Here is a 21,382-nt window from a genome sequence, read left to right as displayed (position 1 = left end):
TTATTGTTTTTAACATTATTGCTGTCATTGTCATTACCATTGTCCTCTAGACTGTAAGCTCCTCCTCTAAACCATAAGCTCCTTGTGAGCACGGATTGTGTCTACTAACTCTGTTGCATTGCAATCTGCCAAGCACTTATTACAGTGCTCTGCAATCCATCAGTGGTATTCACTGAGGGCTTACTGCTTCGCTCTGGACTGACCGGACCTAGGGCACAGGGTAAGTATTGCTGTGGGATGACTGGACCTAGGATGCAGAGTGAGTATCCTAGTGGACCTGGGGTGCAGGAAAAGTGTTGCTCTGGACTGACCAGGCTCAGGGTGCAAGGTGAACAATGCTCTGCACTGACTAGACCCAGGGTGTATGGTGAGTGTTGCTTGGACTGACCCAAACTCAGGGCACAGGGTGAGCATTGCTCTGGACCAGAGCAGGGTCCAGGCCAAGTGCTGTTCTGGGCTTATTGGACCCAAGGCAGAGAGTAAATGTCACTCTGGACTCTCTGGACTCAGGGTGCAGGCTGAGTGCTACTGTGGGCTGAATGTACTTGGGGTACAGGATGAATGTTGTCTGGACTGACCAAATCCAAGGCACAGGATTAGTGTCTATCTGGACAGACTGGACCCAAAGTGCAGGCCAAACACTTCTCTGGGCTAACAGGACCATTGCCTGGGGCAGTGAGAAGATTTCTGCCCACCTGACCACTTTCCACTACAACAGGCTGGAAGTTTTCTGTCTACCTGTCCACCTGTCCATCTGTCTGCCCATTTGCCACTCCACCTGTGCTGGCAGATTTTGTTCCCCGGGCCAAGATGGCTGTTGTCCCAAAAATCCCACGATGTCTTGATGAGCAATGGCAGGTTGAGCTCTGAGTCTGAAGAGCCCAGGAAGGGACACGGAAGACACAGGCTTGGAAAGGGAGATTTGTCAGACTCTGTGGAGGGTGTAGAAGTGGAGGTTTCGAGGGCCCTGTACCATTAGAAGCTGGTTTAGCTGAAGAGAAGAGAGGGAACTGGGGAATAGCAGAGGAAGAGGAATGAAATTAATGTGGAAAGAATTGGTGAAAAACCTTAAACCAATCAATCAGTGGTATTTATTGAGTACTTACTGTTTGCGGAGTACTTTGCTAAGTCCTTGGGAGAGTACAATACAACAAAGTTGGGAGACACATTCCTTGCCCACAGTGAGCTTTAAGTCAAGTCTTGAAATGAATTATGAGGTGTTTTGGCTTGATACAGGGAGAAATGGGAAGCCAATGGTGGTTTTTAAGGAACTGAGAGATGTATTTTGAGTGAAGCTACCAAGAAGATGATTTGGGCAGCAGCAGCAGTGGCAGTGTGTAGTATTGATTGGAGGGGGAAGGGGCTAGTGGCTGGGAAATTGGCACTCAGTAAATACAATTGATTGATTGACTGGGAAACCAATGAGGCAGCTGATGCAACAGTCTAACTGCAGTATGACCAGAGCTTCAGCCAGGGTGGTAGCTGTTAAAGTGGAGAGGAAGGGGTAGATCTGGGAGGAACTAAGCTGCAACAACTGGAAGAATTTGACAGTAGCTGGAATGTGAGAACTGAAGGATAGTGAGTAGGTCGAGAATGACATGATGGCTCTGAATGTAATAGGAGATCAGGACACACCAGAGCAGGGCACCTTAGGTGCTCAATGAATGGTTCACTGTTGGTGGGGACTGCTGCTGCTAACGGTGTTAATGATGGTGATGATAATAGAGATTATGATGGTGGTGATGATGATGATTATGTTGCCGATGATGGTGATGATAATGATGATGATGGTAGAGAAGCAGCGTGGCCTAATGGATAGAGCAAGGGCCTGGGAGTCAGAAGGACCTGGGGTATAATTCCAGCTCCTTGGGTAAGTCACTTATCTTCTCTCTGCCTCAGTTACCTCATCTGTAAAATGGGGATTAAGACCGTGAGCCCCATGTGGGACTGTGAATAGTGTTACACAGCACTTAGTATAGTGGTTGGCGCATAATAATAATAATCATAATAATAGTGGTATTTGTAAGCACTTACTATGTGCCAGACACTGAACTAAGCAGTTGCGATAGATACAAGATTATTGGGTTGGACACAGTCCATGTCCCACATAGGGCTCACAGTCTTAATCAGCATAGTAAGCACTTAACAAATACTGCAGTTATTATTATTAATATCATTATTATTATTATTGCAATGGTGTGTGATGAAGATGATGATAATGATGTGGATGATGTGAATGGTGATGGTAGTGATGATGGTGATGGTAATTTATTTATTATCTGTAATCTATTATATGAAATGCATTCATTTATTTGGTATATTAATGACTGTCTCCCCCTCTAGACTGTGAGCTCATTGTGGGAAGGGAATGTGTCTGTTGTTGTATTCTCCTCTCCTCTCCAAAGCAAGTAGAGTGCTTTGCATAGAGTAAGCAGTCAATAAATACTATTGATTAATTGATTGTTGGCGATGATAGAAATATTGATGATGATGGTGTTCATAATGGTGATGGTGATAATGATGATGGTGGTGAGGATGGTGATTGTGATGATACCACATAGGTCATTCCCCACCTGATGAAATGGTTCCAGGCTAACGGGCCTCCCCGATCCTCCGGTTGAGGGTCTGTCCTCTATCCAGGGGCCTCAGGTAGCGTGAGGTCAGGGCACATTAGCAGTGGAAGCTGGTTGGAAGGGCATGTCCATCCTATTCTCCTGCAGAGTGATCGGAGGATCAGAGGATCACTGCAAGGCACACCAGGAGTTTCTCCCTGGATGCTCAAACCCTGCAGACTTCCAGACATTCATTCCCTCAAGGAATATCAAGCTCCCACTCCATCTAGAGTGAAAAAAGAGGCATCTCAATTCCCAGAACAATGAATCCCGTTCCATTTCCCGAGCCTTCTCACAGACACAGTGCTGAACAATCGCACATACACCATTAAAAAAAACAAACATACACACAGTGCAGGACACTCTCAAAAGATATAGTGTGGGGCACTCTTAAATTCACAGTGTCGACACTCTCACAGACACACTGAAGAACATTCTCACAGACAGAGTGCGAGGCAATCTTGCAAACATGGTGCAATACACTCTCACAGGTACAGTGTGAGACTCTCTTACATCCATAGTATCAGATGCTTTCACAGACACAGCGAGTGTCACTCTCACATCCACAATGAGGGACAATCCCTCAGACACAGTGCAGGACACTTTCACAGATCCAGTGTGGGACATTGACATAATAATCCCTGCCATCATTGAGCAGGAATTGTCTCTATCAGTTGCCGAATTGTACATTCCAAGCCCTTAGGACATTGCTCTGCACATAGCAAGCGCTCAATAAATACTATTGAATAATAATAATTATGGCATTTGTAAAACACTTACTATGTGCTGAGCACTGTTCTTAGCGCTGGGGTAGATACAAGGTAATCAGGTTGTCCTACATGGGGCTTGTCCCAAGGTGACCCTGGGGTACCGACCATCTCAAGGTCAAATGCTATCTCGTGACCTCCTGAGACAGCAGGCGGAACTCGGAGGTGAGGGTGGGACACCGCCCCCACAACCCAAACTGTCAGATTGACAGCCCAAACTGGGAATACAGAAAGTGCCCCTCACCCCCATGCCAATCAAATTAGGAATGGAGGAGGGGGAAGGGCAGAGATTGGATAAATTGAGGCCGGAAGATGGAATGGCCTAAGGGCACAGGTGATAAATACTTGCCGCCTCTAACCTTCCGTGCAGAGGAATGGGACTTGCAGCAGCTGGCTGCAGGTTGCCTCTGTCCAGAGCGTGAGAAGGTCACTCTGCCTGAACCGAGTGAGGAGCCGTGGGATGGGTGAGTGTCCCGTCCTGCTGAGCGCTCGTGGGGTTGGAAGCCAGATGCTTCACCATGGGTATGTAATGTTTAAATGGATTTGATGCCTAAGTGGGTGCCTCCCCAGGGGGACGTGAATATGGTGGGAGCCAGCCGTCTCACCAAGTGCGAGTAGCACATAAGTGGATTTGATGTCTAAGTAGGTGCCTCCCCAGTGGGACGTGAATATGATGGCAGCTAGCCGCCCCACCATGTGCAATTGGCGCATACGTGAACTTAATGCATAAGTGGGTTTTACCGTACAAGTGGGTTTAACACTTAGTTTAACACCTAAGTGGGTTCCTCCTGAGTGGGTGCGCACATGGTGGGAACTAGCCGCCTCACCACGTTGTGAGTAAACCCTAAGCGAGCTCTGCCTGGGCGGGCCCTGGTGTCCACCCACAAGCGAGTAATTTACCGGTGTATTCCTCCAGTTAAGGAAGCTCTAACACCATATTCCTCCCAAAGGGGAAGCTTTAACACTATATTTCCCCCAAAAGGGAAGGCCGACTGTCGCGTCTAAATAATTAATTCAATTCGCCATGGAATAAATTCTATACAAAACTCAGGTTTTCCATCCCCAGCCTCTCTCTCTCTCTCTCTTGCCATGTCGATTCTGAAAGAAACTGTCCCCGGCGACGGGTGACAGAGCTCACAGTCTTAATCTCCATTTTACAAATGAGGTAACTGAGGCACAGAGAAGTTAAGTGGCTTGCCCAAGGTCACACAGCAGACAAGTGGTGGAGCTGGGATTAAAACCCATGTCTTTTGACTCCCAAGCCCATGCTCTTTCCACTGAGCCACGCTGCTTTGTCATCCACAGTGTGGGACAATCTCACAGAGACAGAGTGGGACATTCGCAGAGACACAATATGGGCCGTTCTTACATCTACAGTATGGGACACATATATATTGCAGGATACTCTCACAGATACAATGTGGAACATTCACGGACACAGTGCTAGATATTCTCACAGACACAATGTAGGACACTCTCACTGACGCATTGTGGGACACTCTGACAGACACAATGAAGGGCAAACGTTTTTATTTAGATCTAGTTCTAAGCAAGGAAGTGGATGAGGAGACAGCAGACTGCCCCACAGAGGGGCCCAGGGTGGCCCACCCAGAAGGGCTCAGAGGTCAGTGGCCACTTAGTAGTTTTCTATGGTCTGCTGGATCCAGGAGATGTAGTTGCACACCTTGGTGTAGACGCCGGGTTTGCCTTTCATGGCACAGCCGTAGCCCCAAGAGACGATGCCCTGCAGCTCCCCATTGCAGACCACGGGGCCACCAGAGTCACCCTGACAAGGAGATCAGGAAGGTCAGGGGTGGTTGGAACAAAGCCGGGACTGTTCCACTGAGGTAGGGACCACATATGGGGAACTCTCCAATCCCTGGAGGGTCTGCCCCATCAAAAGCCCAGGAATTCTCCCGGGCGAACTAGGGTACCCTCTCCTCCAGAGATGTGGGTATGCCTTTCCTCCCAGTGACCCACTCTCTGCAACATCCTGCCACCATCTGCATCATCTGCGTGGTCTAGGTGAGCAGCTACTCTGTCCAGCTATTTCCAGAATCTATTCCTGTGCCCACCTCCATATCCCCATGCCCCTCCCCTTCCTCTCCACCCACTCTATGGGTGCTGACCCCAGACATGGCTTGGTGGGGTAGGGAAAGGAGGACGGGCTCTACTCATACGCTTGCAAGGGGCCAGCCTGCGGAGCTGAAAAGTAAGACCCTCAACATCCCCCGTAACACATATTTCAGTCCCCTGGGAAATCCCATCTGGGGTCTACACTGAGACCCATCTTGAAGCAGAGGAGGGGGAGGCAGAGACTGATCTTGCGGTGGAAGTGGGGGGGGGGGGGTGAAGGGGCAGCATCTGATCTTGGTATGGAGGAGGGAGAGGCAGAGACTGATCCCAGGGTGGAGGTCGAGGGGCATCATCTGATCTCAGGGCCAGGAGAGAGAGGCAGAGATTGTTCTCGGGGTAGAGGTGGGGTGGGGCAAGGAGGCAGCATCTGATCTCAGAGGCATAAAGGGAAGCCGAGACTGATCTTGGGATGAAGGTCAGGGACGATGGGGTATCAAATGATCTCAGGGCCAGGAAAGGGAGGAGGAGACTGATCTTGAGGTGGAGGTCAGGGGAGGGGAGGAGGGTAGCATCTGATCTCGGAGCAGAGGAATGGGAAGCAAAGACTGATCTCGGGGCAGGGAAGGGGCAACGACTGACCTGGCAGGAGTCTTTGCCGCCCTCCAGGAATCCCAGACACATCATATTGTTGGTGATCTGTCCAGGGTAGGCGTTGTGGCACTGGGCATCATCCAGGATGGGGGCATCCAGGCACTGCAGTAGGTCGGGGTAGTTGCCTGCAGGGAAGAAGAGGGTTGTGAAAGGAGGGAGGTCTTTTGGGGGTCCTGGAAATGGAAGATCACTTATTGATGATGGCTGGCCCTTTTGGTGGGAATTTACCCACTGAGGTGAGGATTGCTTGTTCTCAGATTCTCCTAGCAATCTTCCCAGAACATGAGGTGGTTAGAGATCACAGGTATGAGATGGACCAGCAAGCCTACAGTGAATCAGACAGAGCACCCAGGGCAGAATTCTGTATTCGAAGGGACTCAGCAAACATCTGTTAGTGGTGGTGAGTGTGAAGGGGAGAGGGGGAAGAAATGGGGGTAGTGGTGATAGTGATAAGGAAGTCGGGGGGGGGGGGCTGTCATAGAGATGGTGGTGCTGATCATGGTGGACAAGGTGATGGGGGTGATGATGGAGTGGTCATAGTATGGGGGATGATGACAGGGTGGTCATAGTGATGGGGGTCATGGTGATGGCAATGTTGGTGATCGTGGTGATGGGGATGATGGGGTGGTCATGATGAGGGTGGTATTGATGATGGAGGTCATGTTGATGGGGGTAATGATGGGATGGTCATGCTGATAGTGGTATTGATAATGAGGGACATGGTGACAAGGATGATGATGGGGTGGTCATGGTGATGGTGGTGTTGGTGATTGGGGTGATGATATGGTGGTTTGGGTGATGATGGTCTTGGTGGGGGGGGCAGGGGAAAGGATGGTGATCAGGGTGGTGGTGGGGTTGGTAATGATGATAGCAATGGTGGGGATGGGGAGAAGGAGTGGGAGGGATTTTGTCTTCTGTGACCCCAGTCGTTTGCTTTCTGCCCTGCCTCTTATGGATGGCCCTCTCCTCGCTGTTCCCTTCCCCACTGTGCCCCGGTGACACCCTCCCTCCTGAACACTCACTGCCACTGCTCTGGGTGTTTCCCCAGCCGGAGATGAGACAGGAGGTGCCGGCGGGAGCGCAGTCAGAGGGCAGGGAGACTGTGGCCACGCGGGAGCTGAGCTCGGCGGGGGTCTCCAGCTTGATCAGCATGATGTCATTGTCGATGTTGAAGGAGTTGTAGTTGGGGTGGCGGATGACAGAGGCAGAGTCGATGAACTGCTCGGTGCCCTCCAAGACCTCAATGTCATGCTCGCCCAGTCTTACCTGGATGCGGCTGGAAGAGGAAAGGACAGGATTGGGGGTGGGGGAATGTTTGGTTTGGGTGGCGGGGGGCTCTCAACCTCTGTTTCCCTCAGTAGTTCCCCTGGGCAGCCCCCTGCATAGCCCTCTCTGCCCTCAAGCCTAAACCCTATCCCAGGCCACCTTAGTTCTGGGCTTGAGGGACAGTAGTCCTGGTCAGCTATCACCTCACTGTCCCAGGCCACATGGGCCCGGGAGACAGTACTGACCTTTGGTTACCTCACTGTCACAGGCCCCTTTAGTTCTGGGCCCTGGGCACAGTCCCAGTCAGCTGTCACCTCTCTGGCTTAGGCCACTGTCCCAGCACACTTTAGCTCTGGGCTCAGGGGCAGTCCTGATCTGTGGTCATTTTGCTCTCGCAGGCCACTTTAGCTCTGGGCCCAAAAAATCAACCTGACCGTGTGAGAGCACCATCCTCCAGGGGCCCCAAGATGGTGAACATCTTCATTTCCACCCAACAGTACTTGGGGCCCAGCATCTGGGCTCTGTCCTCTCTTCTGCTGGGTTTCTGTTTCCAGGTTGGTAATCAATTGATCCATCAGTGAATCAGTCCAGCATTCAACCAGTGGGTCAATCAATCCAACAGTCATTCGGTTCAACAGTCAATTTTATCAGTCATCAGTTAACGGTGACTCTCCCTCTCCCTTTTCCCTATCTGTAATTTGCTTCAGTGTCTGTCTTCCTTCTAGACAATGAACTCTTTGTGGCAGGGGTCGTGTCTACCTACTCTGTTGTATTGTTCTCTCCTAAGCATCTCGTGCGGTGCTCGGCACATGGTATGCACTCAATAAATAACATCAATTGATTCACACCTTCGACTTCTGGTTCCGGTCTTGGTACCCTCCCCCCGCACCTCGTGTCATGATTTCTTTCCATCTTAGTTGGCAAGCACCTCCCAGCACCATGGGAGTGGCGGAAAGCCCCAAGGAGAATCATATGCAGAAACACCACTGAACTCAGGGTCCTTTGTGCTCAGCGGCAATGCCGCTGACCATGCCTTAACCCTGGACCTCTTGGGATGCTGAACGGCCCCCTGGAGAAGCTGGTCCTGACTACACCAGGTGCCCCCAGATACCATCCTAGGACAATGGAAGACTTTCTGACCAAGTTCCTCAATGGATTTCCTCTGCTCATTGGTTTACTCTGTCTCTGACCGGCCTCCTCCCCTCATGCTGGCGGAAGTACCTTGTGCTGGCCTCTCTGTCCTTCTCTGACACCCCACAACCCTCAGCCCATACTAGTGGAAATACCTGGTATCCCTCACCCTAGCCTCCCTGCCCTTCCCCGGCACCCTACACCCCTTACCCCGTGCTGTGGGAGCATCAAGTACTCCTCTCCCTGGCCTCCCTGGCCTTCCCCAGCACCCCACACTCCTCACCCCATACTGCTTGGATCATCTGTTACCCTTCACTAATAATAATGTTGGTATTTTTTAAGCGCTTACTATGTGCCGAGCACTGTTCTAAGCACTGGGGTAGACACAAGGGAATCAGGTTGTCCCACGTGGGGCTCACAGTCTTAATCCCCATTTTACAGATGAGGTAACTGAGGCACTGAGAAGTTAAGTGACTTGCCCAAAGTCACACAGCTGACAAATGGTCAAGCCGGGATTTGAACCCATGACCTCTGACTCCAAAGCCCATGCTTTTTCCACTGAGCCACGCTCCTTCACGCTGGCCTCCCTGCTCTGTCTCTGCACCCAACACCCCTCACCCCATGCTGGTGGGAGCATCTGGTCCCTTGCTCTGGGCACTCTGCCCTGCCCTGACAGCCCACACCCCTTACCCCATAATGGTGGGAGTGTTTCATACTCTTTACTTCAGCCTCACTCCCACACCCCACACTCTCACCTCTTGCTGTCGTAAGCATCTGGTGCTCCTCACCCCAGGCTCCCTGCCCTGACTCAGCACCCCATGCCCCTCATCCCCAGTTGGTGGGAGCATCTGCTGCCTATCTCCCTGGCCTCCTTGCCTTGCTCCTGCACCTCACACCGCACACCCCATGCTGGTGGAAGTGTCCGGTGCCCCTCGTGCCAGAGTCCCTGCCATGCCCCACTCACCACACACACACATACCCATGCTGGTGGGAGCAACTGGTGCCCCTTGTCCTGGCCTCCCTGCTCTGCCCGACCACTCCGTTCCCCTCACCCCATGCTAGTGGAACCATCTGGTGTTCCTCACCCCAGCCTCCCTGTCCCACTCCCACCCCTGGCCCGCATGCCCCATGGTGACACTTACGACATGTAGCAGTGAGCAGCGGACACAACCCACTCGCTGTTGATGAGGGAGCCACCACAGAAGTGGTAGCCACTGTTCAGGGACACCTGGTAAGGCAGGGAATTCTGCTGGCACGTGTAGCCCCCGACGATCTTGTCATCATCATCCATGGGGAAGGCCACTGGGGGAAGAGCCAGGGTGGGTTACTTGGGGCACAGAGTGGAGAGCCAGGATCCTGGCTGTTCTCTGCCACTTTGGGTGGTTAAAGGTGGGGGCTCAGGGTCCTCATCCCCAGGAATCGGGTCATGGAGGGAGGGGCCGGTAGGGCAGAATCACGGGTACCAGGCCATGCAGGGCCCTGCTGGCACCCTGGCTTCTTTCCTTCATTTATTCAATCATATTTATTGAGCACTTACTATGTGCAGAGAACTGTATTAAGTACTTGGAAAGTAAAATTCGTCAACAAGTAGAGACAATCCCTACCCAACCACGGGCTCACAGTCTAGAGACTAGATACTTCCTTCTTCACAGTTGGCCTGTTTCTCTCTATCTTTGTCTCTCTCTCAGCCTCTGTCCCTGTCTCACTTAGTCTGTTCCCTCTCACTGTCTCAGTACCAATCAACAGTATTTATTGAGCACTTATTCTGTGCAGAACATTCAACTATGAGCTTGAGAGAGTACTATCCAACAGAGGTGTTTAGAGAAGCAGCATGGCTTAGTGGAAAGAGCATGGCTTGGGAGTCAGAGGTTGTGGGTTCTAATCCCGCCTCTGCCACTTGTCAGCTATGTGACTTTGGGCAAGTCACTTAACTTCTCAGTGCCTCATTTACCTCATCTGTAAAATGGGGATTAGGACTGTGAGCTCCATGTGGGACAACTTAATTACCTCGTATCTACCCCAGCTCTTAGAACAATGCTTGGCACATAGAAAGTGCTTAACAAATACCAGCTTTATTATTATACATCCTTGCCCACAACAAGCTTAGCGTTTAGAGGATCTCATTTTGTCTCCCTAGCTCTGCCTGTTTTCTGCTCATTGTCTCTCAATCTCTCTCACTGTCTCTTCTCTGATGTTGTTTCTGCCTTCTCTTCGGCCATCTCACTGTCTGTATCTGTCTCTTTGTGTCTCTGTATCTCAGGCTGTCTTTATTTCTGTCTCTGTTTCTCTCTCTCTCATCTCCTTTCCTCTCATTCTCTCTATTAGTCTCTGGATCTCTCCCTAAACCTTAGATAGAACAGGGACTATGTCTGAACCTATTATCTTGTATCCACCCTAACATTTAACATATAGTGAGCACTTAACAAATACCATTGTTATTATTATGGTTCTTCTTATTTTTGCCTATTTTTGTCTCTTTTTCTCCTACAATAATAATAACTGTAATAACTTACTGTATTTCTTAAGTACTTACTATATGCAAGGCATTGTACAAAGCACTGGGATAAATACAAGATAAATGGGTTGGACATAGTCCCTGCCCCACACAGGGCTCAAAGTCCTAATCCCCATTTTACAGATGAGGTAACTGAAGCTCAGAGAAGTGAAGTGACTTGCCTAAGGTCACACAGCAGATACGTGATGGAGCCAGGATTAGAATGCAGGTTCTCTTCTCCCAGGCCCATGCTCTTTCCATTAGGCCATGCAGCATCTCCACTGCAAGCTCCTTTGGAGCAGGGCTCATGTCTACCACTCTACTATATTATACTCTCCCACCGGTTTAGTGCAGTGCTGTGTGCACAGTGTGTACTCATTTCCCCTCCATATAAGGCAGGCATCACTCTCCACCTTCAAAGCCTTATTAAGGTCTCTTCTCCTCCAAGATGCCCTCCCTAATTAAGTTCTTTTTCCCCCATCTCCCTGTCCACTCTGCATCATCCATGCACTTGGATCTACACCCTTTTGACACATGGATGTTCAGCCCTACAGCTCTTATGTCCAGACCCTGAAATTTTTTTTATTTATATTACAGTCTGCCTCGTCATCTACACTGTAAGCTCATTACGGGCTACTATGGTCCACTAGGAGAAGCAGCATGGCTTAGTGGAAAGAGCCCGGGCTTGGGAGTCAGAGGTCGTGGGTTCTAATCCCAGCTCCACCACTTGTCTGCTGTGTGACTTTGGGCAAGTCACTTAACTTCTCTGTGCCCCAGTTACCTCATCTGTAAAAATGGGGATTAAATAATGTGAGCCCCAGGTGGGACAATCTGATTACCCTGTATCTACCCCAGCGCTTAGAACACTGCTCAGCACATAGTAAGCGCTTAACAAATACTGATTATCATTATTATTATTGTTGATGGATAGAGCACAGGCCTGGGAGTCAGAAGGAGGTGGGTTCTAATCCCAGATCTGCCACTTGTCTAACGTATGACCTTGGGAAAGTCATTTAATTCCTCAGTTACCTCATCTGCAAAATGGGGATTAAGACTGTGAGTCCTATGTAGGATAGGGACTGTCCCATTGCTTAGAACAGTGCTTGACACATAGTAAGCGCTTAACAAATACCATTATTATTATTATTTTTAATATTACTCTACCAAGTACTTAGTGCAGTGCTCTGCACACAGTAAGCACTTAAGAAATACCATTGATTGAAAGATTGACTAAATACCTTTGATTGATTGGTTGATTTCTATGTCTATCTCTATGTCTGCCTTCCTTCTCTAAGCCCTCATTTCCTCTCCTCCCATTCCCTTCTAAATTTCCCTTGTACTTGAATTTGCATCCTTTATAATAATAATAATTGGGGTATTTGTTAAGCGCTTACTATGTGCCAAGCACTGTTCTAAGCGCTGGGATAGATACAGGGTAATCAGGTTGTCCCATGTGGGGCTCACAGTCAATATCTATCTTACAGATGAGGTAACTGAGGACCAGAGAAGTTAAGTGACTTGCCCAAAGTCACACAGCTGACAAGGGGCCGAGCCAGGATTCCAACTCATGACCTCTGACTCCAAAGCCCGTGCTCTTTCCACTGAGCCACGCTGCTTCTAGTCTGTAACTTCCATGTGGACAGGGAATATACGTACCAACTCTGTTACATTGTACTCTCCCGTGGGCCTAGTACAGTGCTCTGCACACAGTAAGCACTCAATAAAAATGATCAATTGATTATCTCTGTCCATCTTGCTGTCTGTCTCTGTCTCTGTCTTTGTCTTTCAGACCCTTTGTCTCGCTGCTTGTATCTGTCTCCATCTTGCTCCATCTACCTCTGTCTCTCTCTGCCTATGTACCTTCCTTTCCCTCTTAATTCTGCCACTGATACCTTCATCCATTGCCCTTGGCCATCCCTGGGAACAACAAGTGAGCAGCGTGGCTCAGTGTAAAGAGCCGGGGCTTGGGAGTCAGAGGTCATGGATTCTATTCCTGACTCCGCCGCTTGTCAGCTGTGTGACCTTGGGCAAGTCACTTAGCTTCTCTGTACCTCAGTTACCTCATCTGTAAAATGAGGATGAAGACTGTGAGCCCTACATGGGACAACTTGATTACCTTGTATCTACCCCAGCGCTTAGAACAGTGCTTGGCACATAGTAAGCATTAACAAATACCAACATTATTATTATTATCCTGACTGAAAGAGACAATATGACAAGGACAGTCTCTTCTGGCACTCTATCTGCACACTTTGCTACCAACATCAGCCTCCCTAATAACAAACCTTCTTCCTCTTCCCTCAACTCTGTTTTTCCCACCTGCCCCTCACATATTTGCCCAACAATTCTCCCCTCATTCCCTGCCCTCTCCTGTGCTCCATCTGGGGAAAACCAGACTTCTACCAGCTGCCCTGAGCCTCCTCCCACTCCACCCTGCCTGGGGAAAACCAGGTTTCAACCAGCTGCCCCTGAGCCTCTTTCTCATCCCATCTCTCAGAACAATGCCTTCCAGTAGGGAGAGGAATTGGTCCCTGAGGAATGTAGGCACAGACCCCGGGGAGCAGAGAGACCCAGGGCCTGGGAGAAGAGACATAGACCCTGGGGAACAGAGACATAGACTCTGGGGAGTAGAGACACGGGCCCTGGAGAGCACAGGTATGGGCTATACAGAGCTCAGGCACAGATTTCGGGAGCACAATCAAAGGTTCTGGGTAGCACAGGAGTTTCCCATGGGCAGCCCAGACCCAGGCCATAAGGGACTGCAGGTACAGCTTATTTGGAGTCCAGATACAGATTGTAGAGAGTCCAGGCAAAGACTCTGGGGAACACAGGCGTGTGTCATGGGGAACACAAGCACAGCTAGTAGGGAACACAGACACAGACCGTAGGAAGAACTGGTGTGGGGTCTGTGGACTTCAGGCACAGATTGTAAGGAGCACTCTCAAATGCTTAATACAGTGCTCTGCACACAGTAAGCAGTCAATAAGATTGAATGAGTGAATGAATAGACAAGTGGCCTGGGGAGCACAGGTGTATGCCATAGGAAATGCAGGCACAGGGAGTAGGGAACATAGGCACAGGGCAGAGAGAGTACGGGTACAGGCCTTAAGGAACACTGACATAAGAACAGCAAGCAGAGCTTGGGTAAGCATAGGCATAGGCTGAAGAGAGCACACACAGGACCCTTGGGGAGGACTGGCCTATCTGAGTGAGGATGGGGCTACCCAGCACCGAGGCTGAGATCCACTTCTGAGGCCTGGAGCCTCTGGCCACTTTCGGATACCCAATGGGAAGTGGACAGAGACTTGAGGGAAACTCACCAGCGGCCCCCAGGAGAGCAAAGAGGATGAAGACCTTCATGGTTGTTCTGAGTCTGGTCACCCCGTTGGAGACTAGGGCTGACCCAGCCAGTATTTAGCTCCTCAGGTCAGACTTATCTCCCCCAAGGCCAATGGGGAGCAAGTTTAGATTCTGGTCCCCGCCCAATTGGGCAAACCCCAAGGCCGAGGTTAATCATCAACCTACCCCTGAACCCTCAATCCTCCGGAGGAGACTTCAGAAGTGGAGAAAGTGGAGGAGATGACCCCACCCTGGGGACAATCTCCTCCAGGTGGATTTACTTATCCAGTTCCCACTCCCACGGCAGGTAACGGGAGCTTGGCCATAGACCCAACCAGGTGGTCTGGTTCTCAGCTGGGAGGGCTTTCCCCTCTCCCAAAATGACCCGACAGACCAAAACTGTCCTTGATATTTGCCCTGGGACCTTCCCTCCTAAGCCCTCCCCAAAAGGGAAGCAAGGGTAACAGATCTCCAGACTGATGCTGGAGTTTCCCAAAAGGAAATGACAGACAGACCCCAGGCCTTAGGTTTCAAGATGGACAACTACGTGAAGGGACTGATTTCAGTGAAGCTGAAATTCAACGTCTCATTTTCTCTCCTATGTTGATAGCATCACCGTCTTTCTTGTCCCTGCGGCCCAAAATCTGCTTGCCTCCTCTTCAAAGCCCTTTGAGATCATCTCTCCTTCTGGAGCCCTCCCTAAGCTCTCATAATCTTCCCACGTTGGATTCCCCAACTGCCACTTTGCTCCTCTAGTGTCAACCTACTCAATGTACCTCAATCTTGTCTTTCCTGCTGCCAACCTCTTGCCCTTCTGGAACTCCCACCCTCTTCATATGTGGCAATCAACCTGCCCACTTTCAAAGCTTTATTAAAATCATATTTCCTCCAAGCCCTCATTTCCCTTACTCCCTTTCCCTTCTGTGTTGCCTTTGTGCCCTTAAAGCACTGGATATTCACCCCTCCATCAGCCCCACATCATTTGTGTATATATCTGAAATTTTTAAATGTCTGTCTCTCTCTCTCGAATTTAAGCTCGTTGTGGGCAGGGGATGTGTCCATTAATTGTTGTATTGAACTCTCCCAAGTGCTTAGTCCAGTGCTGTGCTCTGTGCACAGGAAGAGCTCAATAAATATGATTGACTACAATACAAGAGTTGGTAGACTCAATCTACAAGTGTTATTTTGAGTACTTAACTGTGTGCAAAGCACTGTACTAAATGCTTGAGAAAATACACTACAAGAGTTGTTAGAACTGATAAATCACTCATCAATCAATTGATGGTACTTATTGTTCATTTACTGTGTGCAGAGCACCATAATCAATCAATCATTTATATTTATTATAATACTTAGCATTTGGGAAAGTACAATACAAGAAGACTTGTTAGACATGTTATCTGCCCACAGGTAGCTTACAATCTACAGGGGGAGACTAACATTAAAGTAGATTAAAGACAAGGTAGAGAGTAGAATATAAGGATATTTACGTAAGTACCGTGGGGCTGGGGCATCTATCAAAGTACTTATGGCTTCACGGCCGAGTGAATAGTCCGATGCAGAGGGAAGGGTGGATGGGGGAGAGTACGGATGGGGAAATAAAGGAGAAAGGCTGAAGGAAGCAGAGGAGAGGATGGATGGACAGAGGACCAATAGGGAAAATACATGAATAGGCTTGAGAGGAACAGGCTAGGGGATGGCACCAATCAGGATTCTGGCAGCGATGAACAAAAGGTTCTGGAAAAGGGGAAGGAGTCTTACAGGAAAGGGAAAGGTGCTTTGGATCAGAATTTTGTTCCACTTGTTACCTAATTTATTTCCTAAGGATTACTGCAAATTGTCTATTAAAAACCCTATTAGAGATTGGATGTTGACACTTGCCTTTGGAAGGGGCTAGGAAGTTCCAGGGGATGACAAGAGACATGTTTGCTTGGACAGTGGGGGTGGGCCAGGCTCCTCTGAGCCTCTTGCAGCCAACCTTGAGGGGAGGGTGGCTGGCTGGACTCCTTGCTGTTTGGGATTGCTGGGCTTAAAGCCAGGAGGTCTTGACCTAAGGGGTGGAGGAATTGGGGATCACCTTGTGGGAGCCCCAAATTCTTACCCCTCATGGAGGGGAAAAATGGAAGTCTTAAGGACCATGCAAACATTAGCAGGTGTCTGGGCTCTTCTACGAGGTTCCTGGGACTACTTTGTTGGCTGGGATAAAGGCTAAGTGCCCAGTCTATTCCAGGCAGAACCAAGAGTGTGGGCCAAGGAGGCACATCAGTGGTGATCTTGTGAGGAGCTCACTGTGCCACCAAGCCCCTGCCATGACCCCCAAAGAGCACTTGGGAATTCAGTTCCCTCCTAGCCCTCCCACCCCCTCTCTCCCCACCACTCAGTGCCAGTCCCATTCTGAACCTGACTTTCCCATCACTGTGGACGGCATTACCATCCTTCCCATCTCACAAGCCCACAACCTTAGTGTCATCCTTGACTCCGTGCTCTCATTCACCCCACACATCCCATCTGTCACCAAAACCTGCCTTTCTCAACTTCACAACATCGCCAAGATCCATCCTTTCCTCTCCATCCAAACTGCTACCTTGTTGGTATAATCTCTCATCATATCTCGACTGGATTACTGCATCAGACTCCTTTCTGATCTCCCATCCTCCTGTCTCTCCCCGCTTCAGTCTATACTTCACTCCACTGCAAGGATTATCTTTCTACAGAAACGCTCTGGGTATGTCACTCCCCTCCTCAAAAATCTCCAGTGGTTGCCTATCACCTTCACCTAAAGCAAAAACTCCTCAATATTGGCTTCAAAGCTCTCCATCCCCTTGCCCCCTCCTACCTCACCTCCCTTCTCTCCTTCTACAGCCTAGCCCGCACACTCCACTCCTCTGCCGCTAACCTCCTCGCTGTGCCTCTTTCTTGCCTGTCCCGCCGTTGACCCCTTGCCCACGTCCTACCTCTGATCTGGAATGCCCTCCCTCTTCGCACCCACCAAACTAGCTCTCTTCCCCCCTTCAAAGCCCTACTGAGAGCTCACCTCCTCCAAGAGGCCTTCCCAGACTGAGCCCTCCCTTTTCCTCTGCTCCTCCTCCCCTCCTAATTGCCCCTACTCCCTCCCTCTGCTCTACCCTCTTTCCCTCCCCACAGTACTTGTGTATATTTGTACATCTTTATTACTCTATTTTATTAATTATATATATATAATTCTATTTATCTATTTAGATGGTAGTGATGCCTCTCTGCTTATTTTGTTTTCCGCCTCCCCTTCTAGACTTTGAGCCCATTGTTAGTCAGGGATTGTCTCTGTTGCCAATTTGTACTTTCCAAGTGCTTAGTACAGTGCTCTGCACACAGTAAGTGCTCAGTAAATATGATTGAATGAATGAACCTAGCACAAGACAGTTTCCATTTCTCTTGCCAACACAGCTGGCGGCTTCACTGGCAGTTCATGATTAACTGCCCATCTGCTGCTTGTCCCAGCCACCCTAAGAAATCCTTCAAGGAGGACTTGGAACTGCACCTTGAGTCTCCCCTTCCTCTTGCCAGAGGCCTTGACTTCATGATAATTCCTGATGTAGCTCCTCTTCCCCAGGAGCCATGCATGCCAAGCTCTGCCTATGGAGCTCTGCCCACCGAGACCTTCCCTTGGAGCCCTGGTCACAGACCTACCCACAGAGCCCTGCCCTCTGAACCCTGGTCCCAGCGCCCTGCCCACCGACCCCTGCTCGAAGAGCCCTGTCCAAGGAGCCCTTCCTGCTGAGCCCTGCCAGTCATGGAATCCTTGTCTGATCAGGAGGTTCAATCCAAGTACCATGGACCGTGTAGACCCTGATCATGGATCAATGCCCACTGAGACCCTATCTGTGTAGACACTGACCACGGACTTCTATACGAGTAGCCCTGGCCTATATAGACCCTGTCCGTGAATCTTCTGTTTACTTGTATTGATGTCTGTCTCCCCACTCCTAGATTGTAAGCCCGTTGTGGGCAGAGACCGTCTCTCTTTATTTTCTGTATTATAATTTCCAAGCACTCAGTATAGTGCTCTGCACACAGTTAGTGCTCAGTAAATATGAATGAATAATGAATGAATGAATGAATGAATGAATGAACTCAGAATGGTGCTCCGTACACAGAAACAGCTCAGTAAATATGACTGAATGAATGAATCTTTGCCCATTCATTTCATTCATTCAATCGAATTCTTTGAGCACTTACTCTGTGCAGACCATTGTACTAAGTGCTTTGGAGAGTACAGTACAACAATAAACTCTGCCACTTGTCAGCTGTGTGACTGTGGGCAAGTCACTGCACTTCTCTGTGCCTCAGTTCCCTCATCTGTAAAATGGGGATTAAGACTGTGAGCCCCACATGGGACAACCTGATTCCCCTGTGTCTACCCCAGCGCTTAGAACAGTGCTCTGCACAGAGTAAGCGCTTAACAAATACCAACATTATTATTATAAACAGGCACATTCCCTGCTCGCAGCGAGCTTACAGTCTGGGGGACGTGAGGGAGAGACAGACATTAATGTAAATATAAATAAATAACTTATTACAGATATGTAAATGAATTACGGATGTATAACTAAATTACAGATATGCCCACAAAGATGCTGACAGGGGAGTTCTGGGCAAGTAACTCTGGTCTGTGCAGTCCCTGTCCATGGATCCCTGCCCACAGAGCCCCTGCTGTGTAAAGCTTGTCTATGGAGTTCTGCCCGTGCAGTCTCCATCTGTGAAGTCTCTGTCCATGTGGACCCTCTCCATAGCCCCTGCCATATAGATCTTGTCTATGGAGCTCTGCCCTGGATACCCCACAGACATGATAGTACTGGGCCCTCCAAAACTAGATCCAGCCCAAAGAGAGCTGAAACCCCTTATCCCTGCTAGGCTTTTGGCCAGGAGAGGGAGGGACAGGGGCTTAAATGCACAATCAAATATTCTCCTTTGTTTTGGATTTTCTGCCCATGGAAGAGATAGTGCCAAACCAAAGGAGAATATCCAAGCGTAGTCTAGAGGAATGAGCCTGGGCCTTGGAGTCAGAGGACTTGGGTTCTAATCCAGAGAAGCAGTGTGGCTCAGTGGAAAGAACCCTGGCTTGGGAGTCAGAGGTCATGGGTTCTAATTCCTGCTCCGCCACATGTATCTTGGGTAACTGTGGGCAAATCCCTTAACTTCTCTGTGCTTCAGTACCTTCATCTGCAAAATGGGTTTCTGCCCCTGTTCTCCCTCCTACTTAGCCTATGAGCCTGTTGTGGAACCTGATTATGTTGTATAGAGAAGTGGTGTGGCTTAGTGGAAAAAGCATGGGCTTGGGAGTCAGAGGTCATGTGTTCAAATTGTGGCTTTGCCACGTATCAGCTGTGTGAATTTGGGCAAGTCACTTAACTTCTTTGTGCCTTACCTCATCTGTAAAATGAGATTTAAGACTGTGAGTTCCCCATGCGGGACAACCTAATTTACCTTGTATCTACCTTAGCTCTTAGAACAGTGATTAGCTCATAATAAACACTTAACAAATACCATCATTATTATTATTGTATCTGCCCCAGCACTTAGAAGCAGCATGGCCTAGTGGAAAGAGCACCGGCCTGGGAGTCAGAGGTCATGGGTTATAATTTTGGCTCTGCAATTTGTCTACTGTGTGACCTTGGACAAGTCACAACTTCTCTGTGCCTCATTTACCTCATCTCTAAAATGGGGATAAAACCTCTGAGCCGCATGAGGGACAAGGACTCTGTCCAACCTGATTACCTGTACTGACCCCAGTGCTTAGAACAGGGCTTGGCACATAGTAAGCCCTTAACAAATACCACAATTATTATTATTACTATTTCGGTGTTTGCCACATAAAACTGGCTACTTAACAAGTACCACACTGGACACATACAATCTCATCATCTCTAATCACTTCAGGTAGTTGGGACTCCTGCCTGAGCTTCATTCCCACCTTGGTGCGGTGTTTGGGTGTGCTGAGGATCTCATGATCTCACTCTGTGTCCAGTCACAGTCCACCCCCTCCTCGATGTGTTCATGGACACAGAAAGTATAAGATATGGAGAGGCCCTAAAGGTCTTCCCAAGCACCCAAGGAGATTTCATGAAGCTTACTTTGTCCTTGGTTCAGAGAGTTTCTGTCCCAGCATGCATTACAGTGTGGTGGTGTTGATAGGAAAGACAAGGTGGCTTCTTGTTATCTGTAAAGAATCTGTGAGTAGTAAGGGGAAAATTAGGCTGTCATCAAAATGTGCATCTTGGACCATACACCTGGAGAGGAAAAATCAGTTTCAAACCATAATCTTCCCAAAGATTGGCCTATCCTTTGGAACATCTTCTTACGCAGAGGATGTTTTCCAGGATATGGAGACTGGAAGCATTTCCTTTTATAATGTCCCTGACAAAGTGCAATGTATTTGTTCATGGAAATCACCTTTTCTGAGCCTGACTGGTCTATATGTGATCCTGTTAGCTGACCATTAGTGCCCAGATCTCAATAAATCTCTGGTAGTGGTGTGGGCTCATGGTGTTTGGGGTTGGGAGAGGAGTGAAACTTGCCTTGGTTCACCTGAAACTCAGCAACACCAGAAGAAACTGCAAATGTCATTATTCAAATAAACTTTAGTAGAATCTTAGATGCATGATTATTAATATGGGGAAACCTATCTTAATTCACCTTTAATTGAGTTTGCTAATCTGAGAATTCTTTATTGACTTTTTTAAAATTAGGAATCCATTTAGTTTATGACATTGTACTGAAGATGAACTCTGTTATCATGTGGTTTGTTAAAGTGAAAGTGAAGTAATTGTGTAAATAACTGTGGCATTGATAGTCAATAAATATATCATTTTTCAGAGTTATGTATGTAAACTCAATGTTTCTTGGAAAGTTTTGTGACCTTCTGACTCCCAGGGTGAAGCTATTTCACAAGTCTTTCTGTGGATGAGATTTCTCCCACAGGTATTAGCTGATGTTCTGTGAGGTCTCTCTTTACAAAATAAATCTGTGCTTGATCCTCCTTGTCTATCTGCCTTTCCCCATAAAACTTC

At 48.8% G+C, this 21,382-nt stretch overlaps 1 protein-coding gene across 1 annotated transcript in view; it reads right to left on the bottom strand.

Moving 5' to 3' along the window:
- Positions 1–4,892: 4,892 nt before the first annotated feature.
- LOC100088455 (trypsin-like) overlaps positions 4,893–21,382 on the bottom strand; it is a 50,540-nt gene continuing 34,050 nt past the window's right edge. Inside the window, exons 2-5 of the mRNA XM_029058530.2 lie at positions 9,646–9,805; positions 7,129–7,382; positions 6,095–6,231; positions 4,893–5,165 (exon numbers count right to left, since the gene is read on the bottom strand). Coding sequence (XP_028914363.1) covers positions 5,016–5,165; positions 6,095–6,231; positions 7,129–7,382; positions 9,646–9,805 — 701 coding nt within the window. The 3' untranslated portion in view covers positions 4,893–5,015. The remainder of the gene's footprint in view (positions 5,166–6,094; positions 6,232–7,128; positions 7,383–9,645; positions 9,806–21,382) is intronic.

Source organism: Ornithorhynchus anatinus, chromosome 2 (assembly GCF_004115215.2).
Source record: "Ornithorhynchus anatinus isolate Pmale09 chromosome 2, mOrnAna1.pri.v4, whole genome shotgun sequence".
In the NCBI taxonomy this organism is placed as follows: Eukaryota; Metazoa; Chordata; class Mammalia; order Monotremata; family Ornithorhynchidae; genus Ornithorhynchus; species Ornithorhynchus anatinus.
This window is presented reverse-complemented; position numbering and strand designations above follow the sequence as displayed.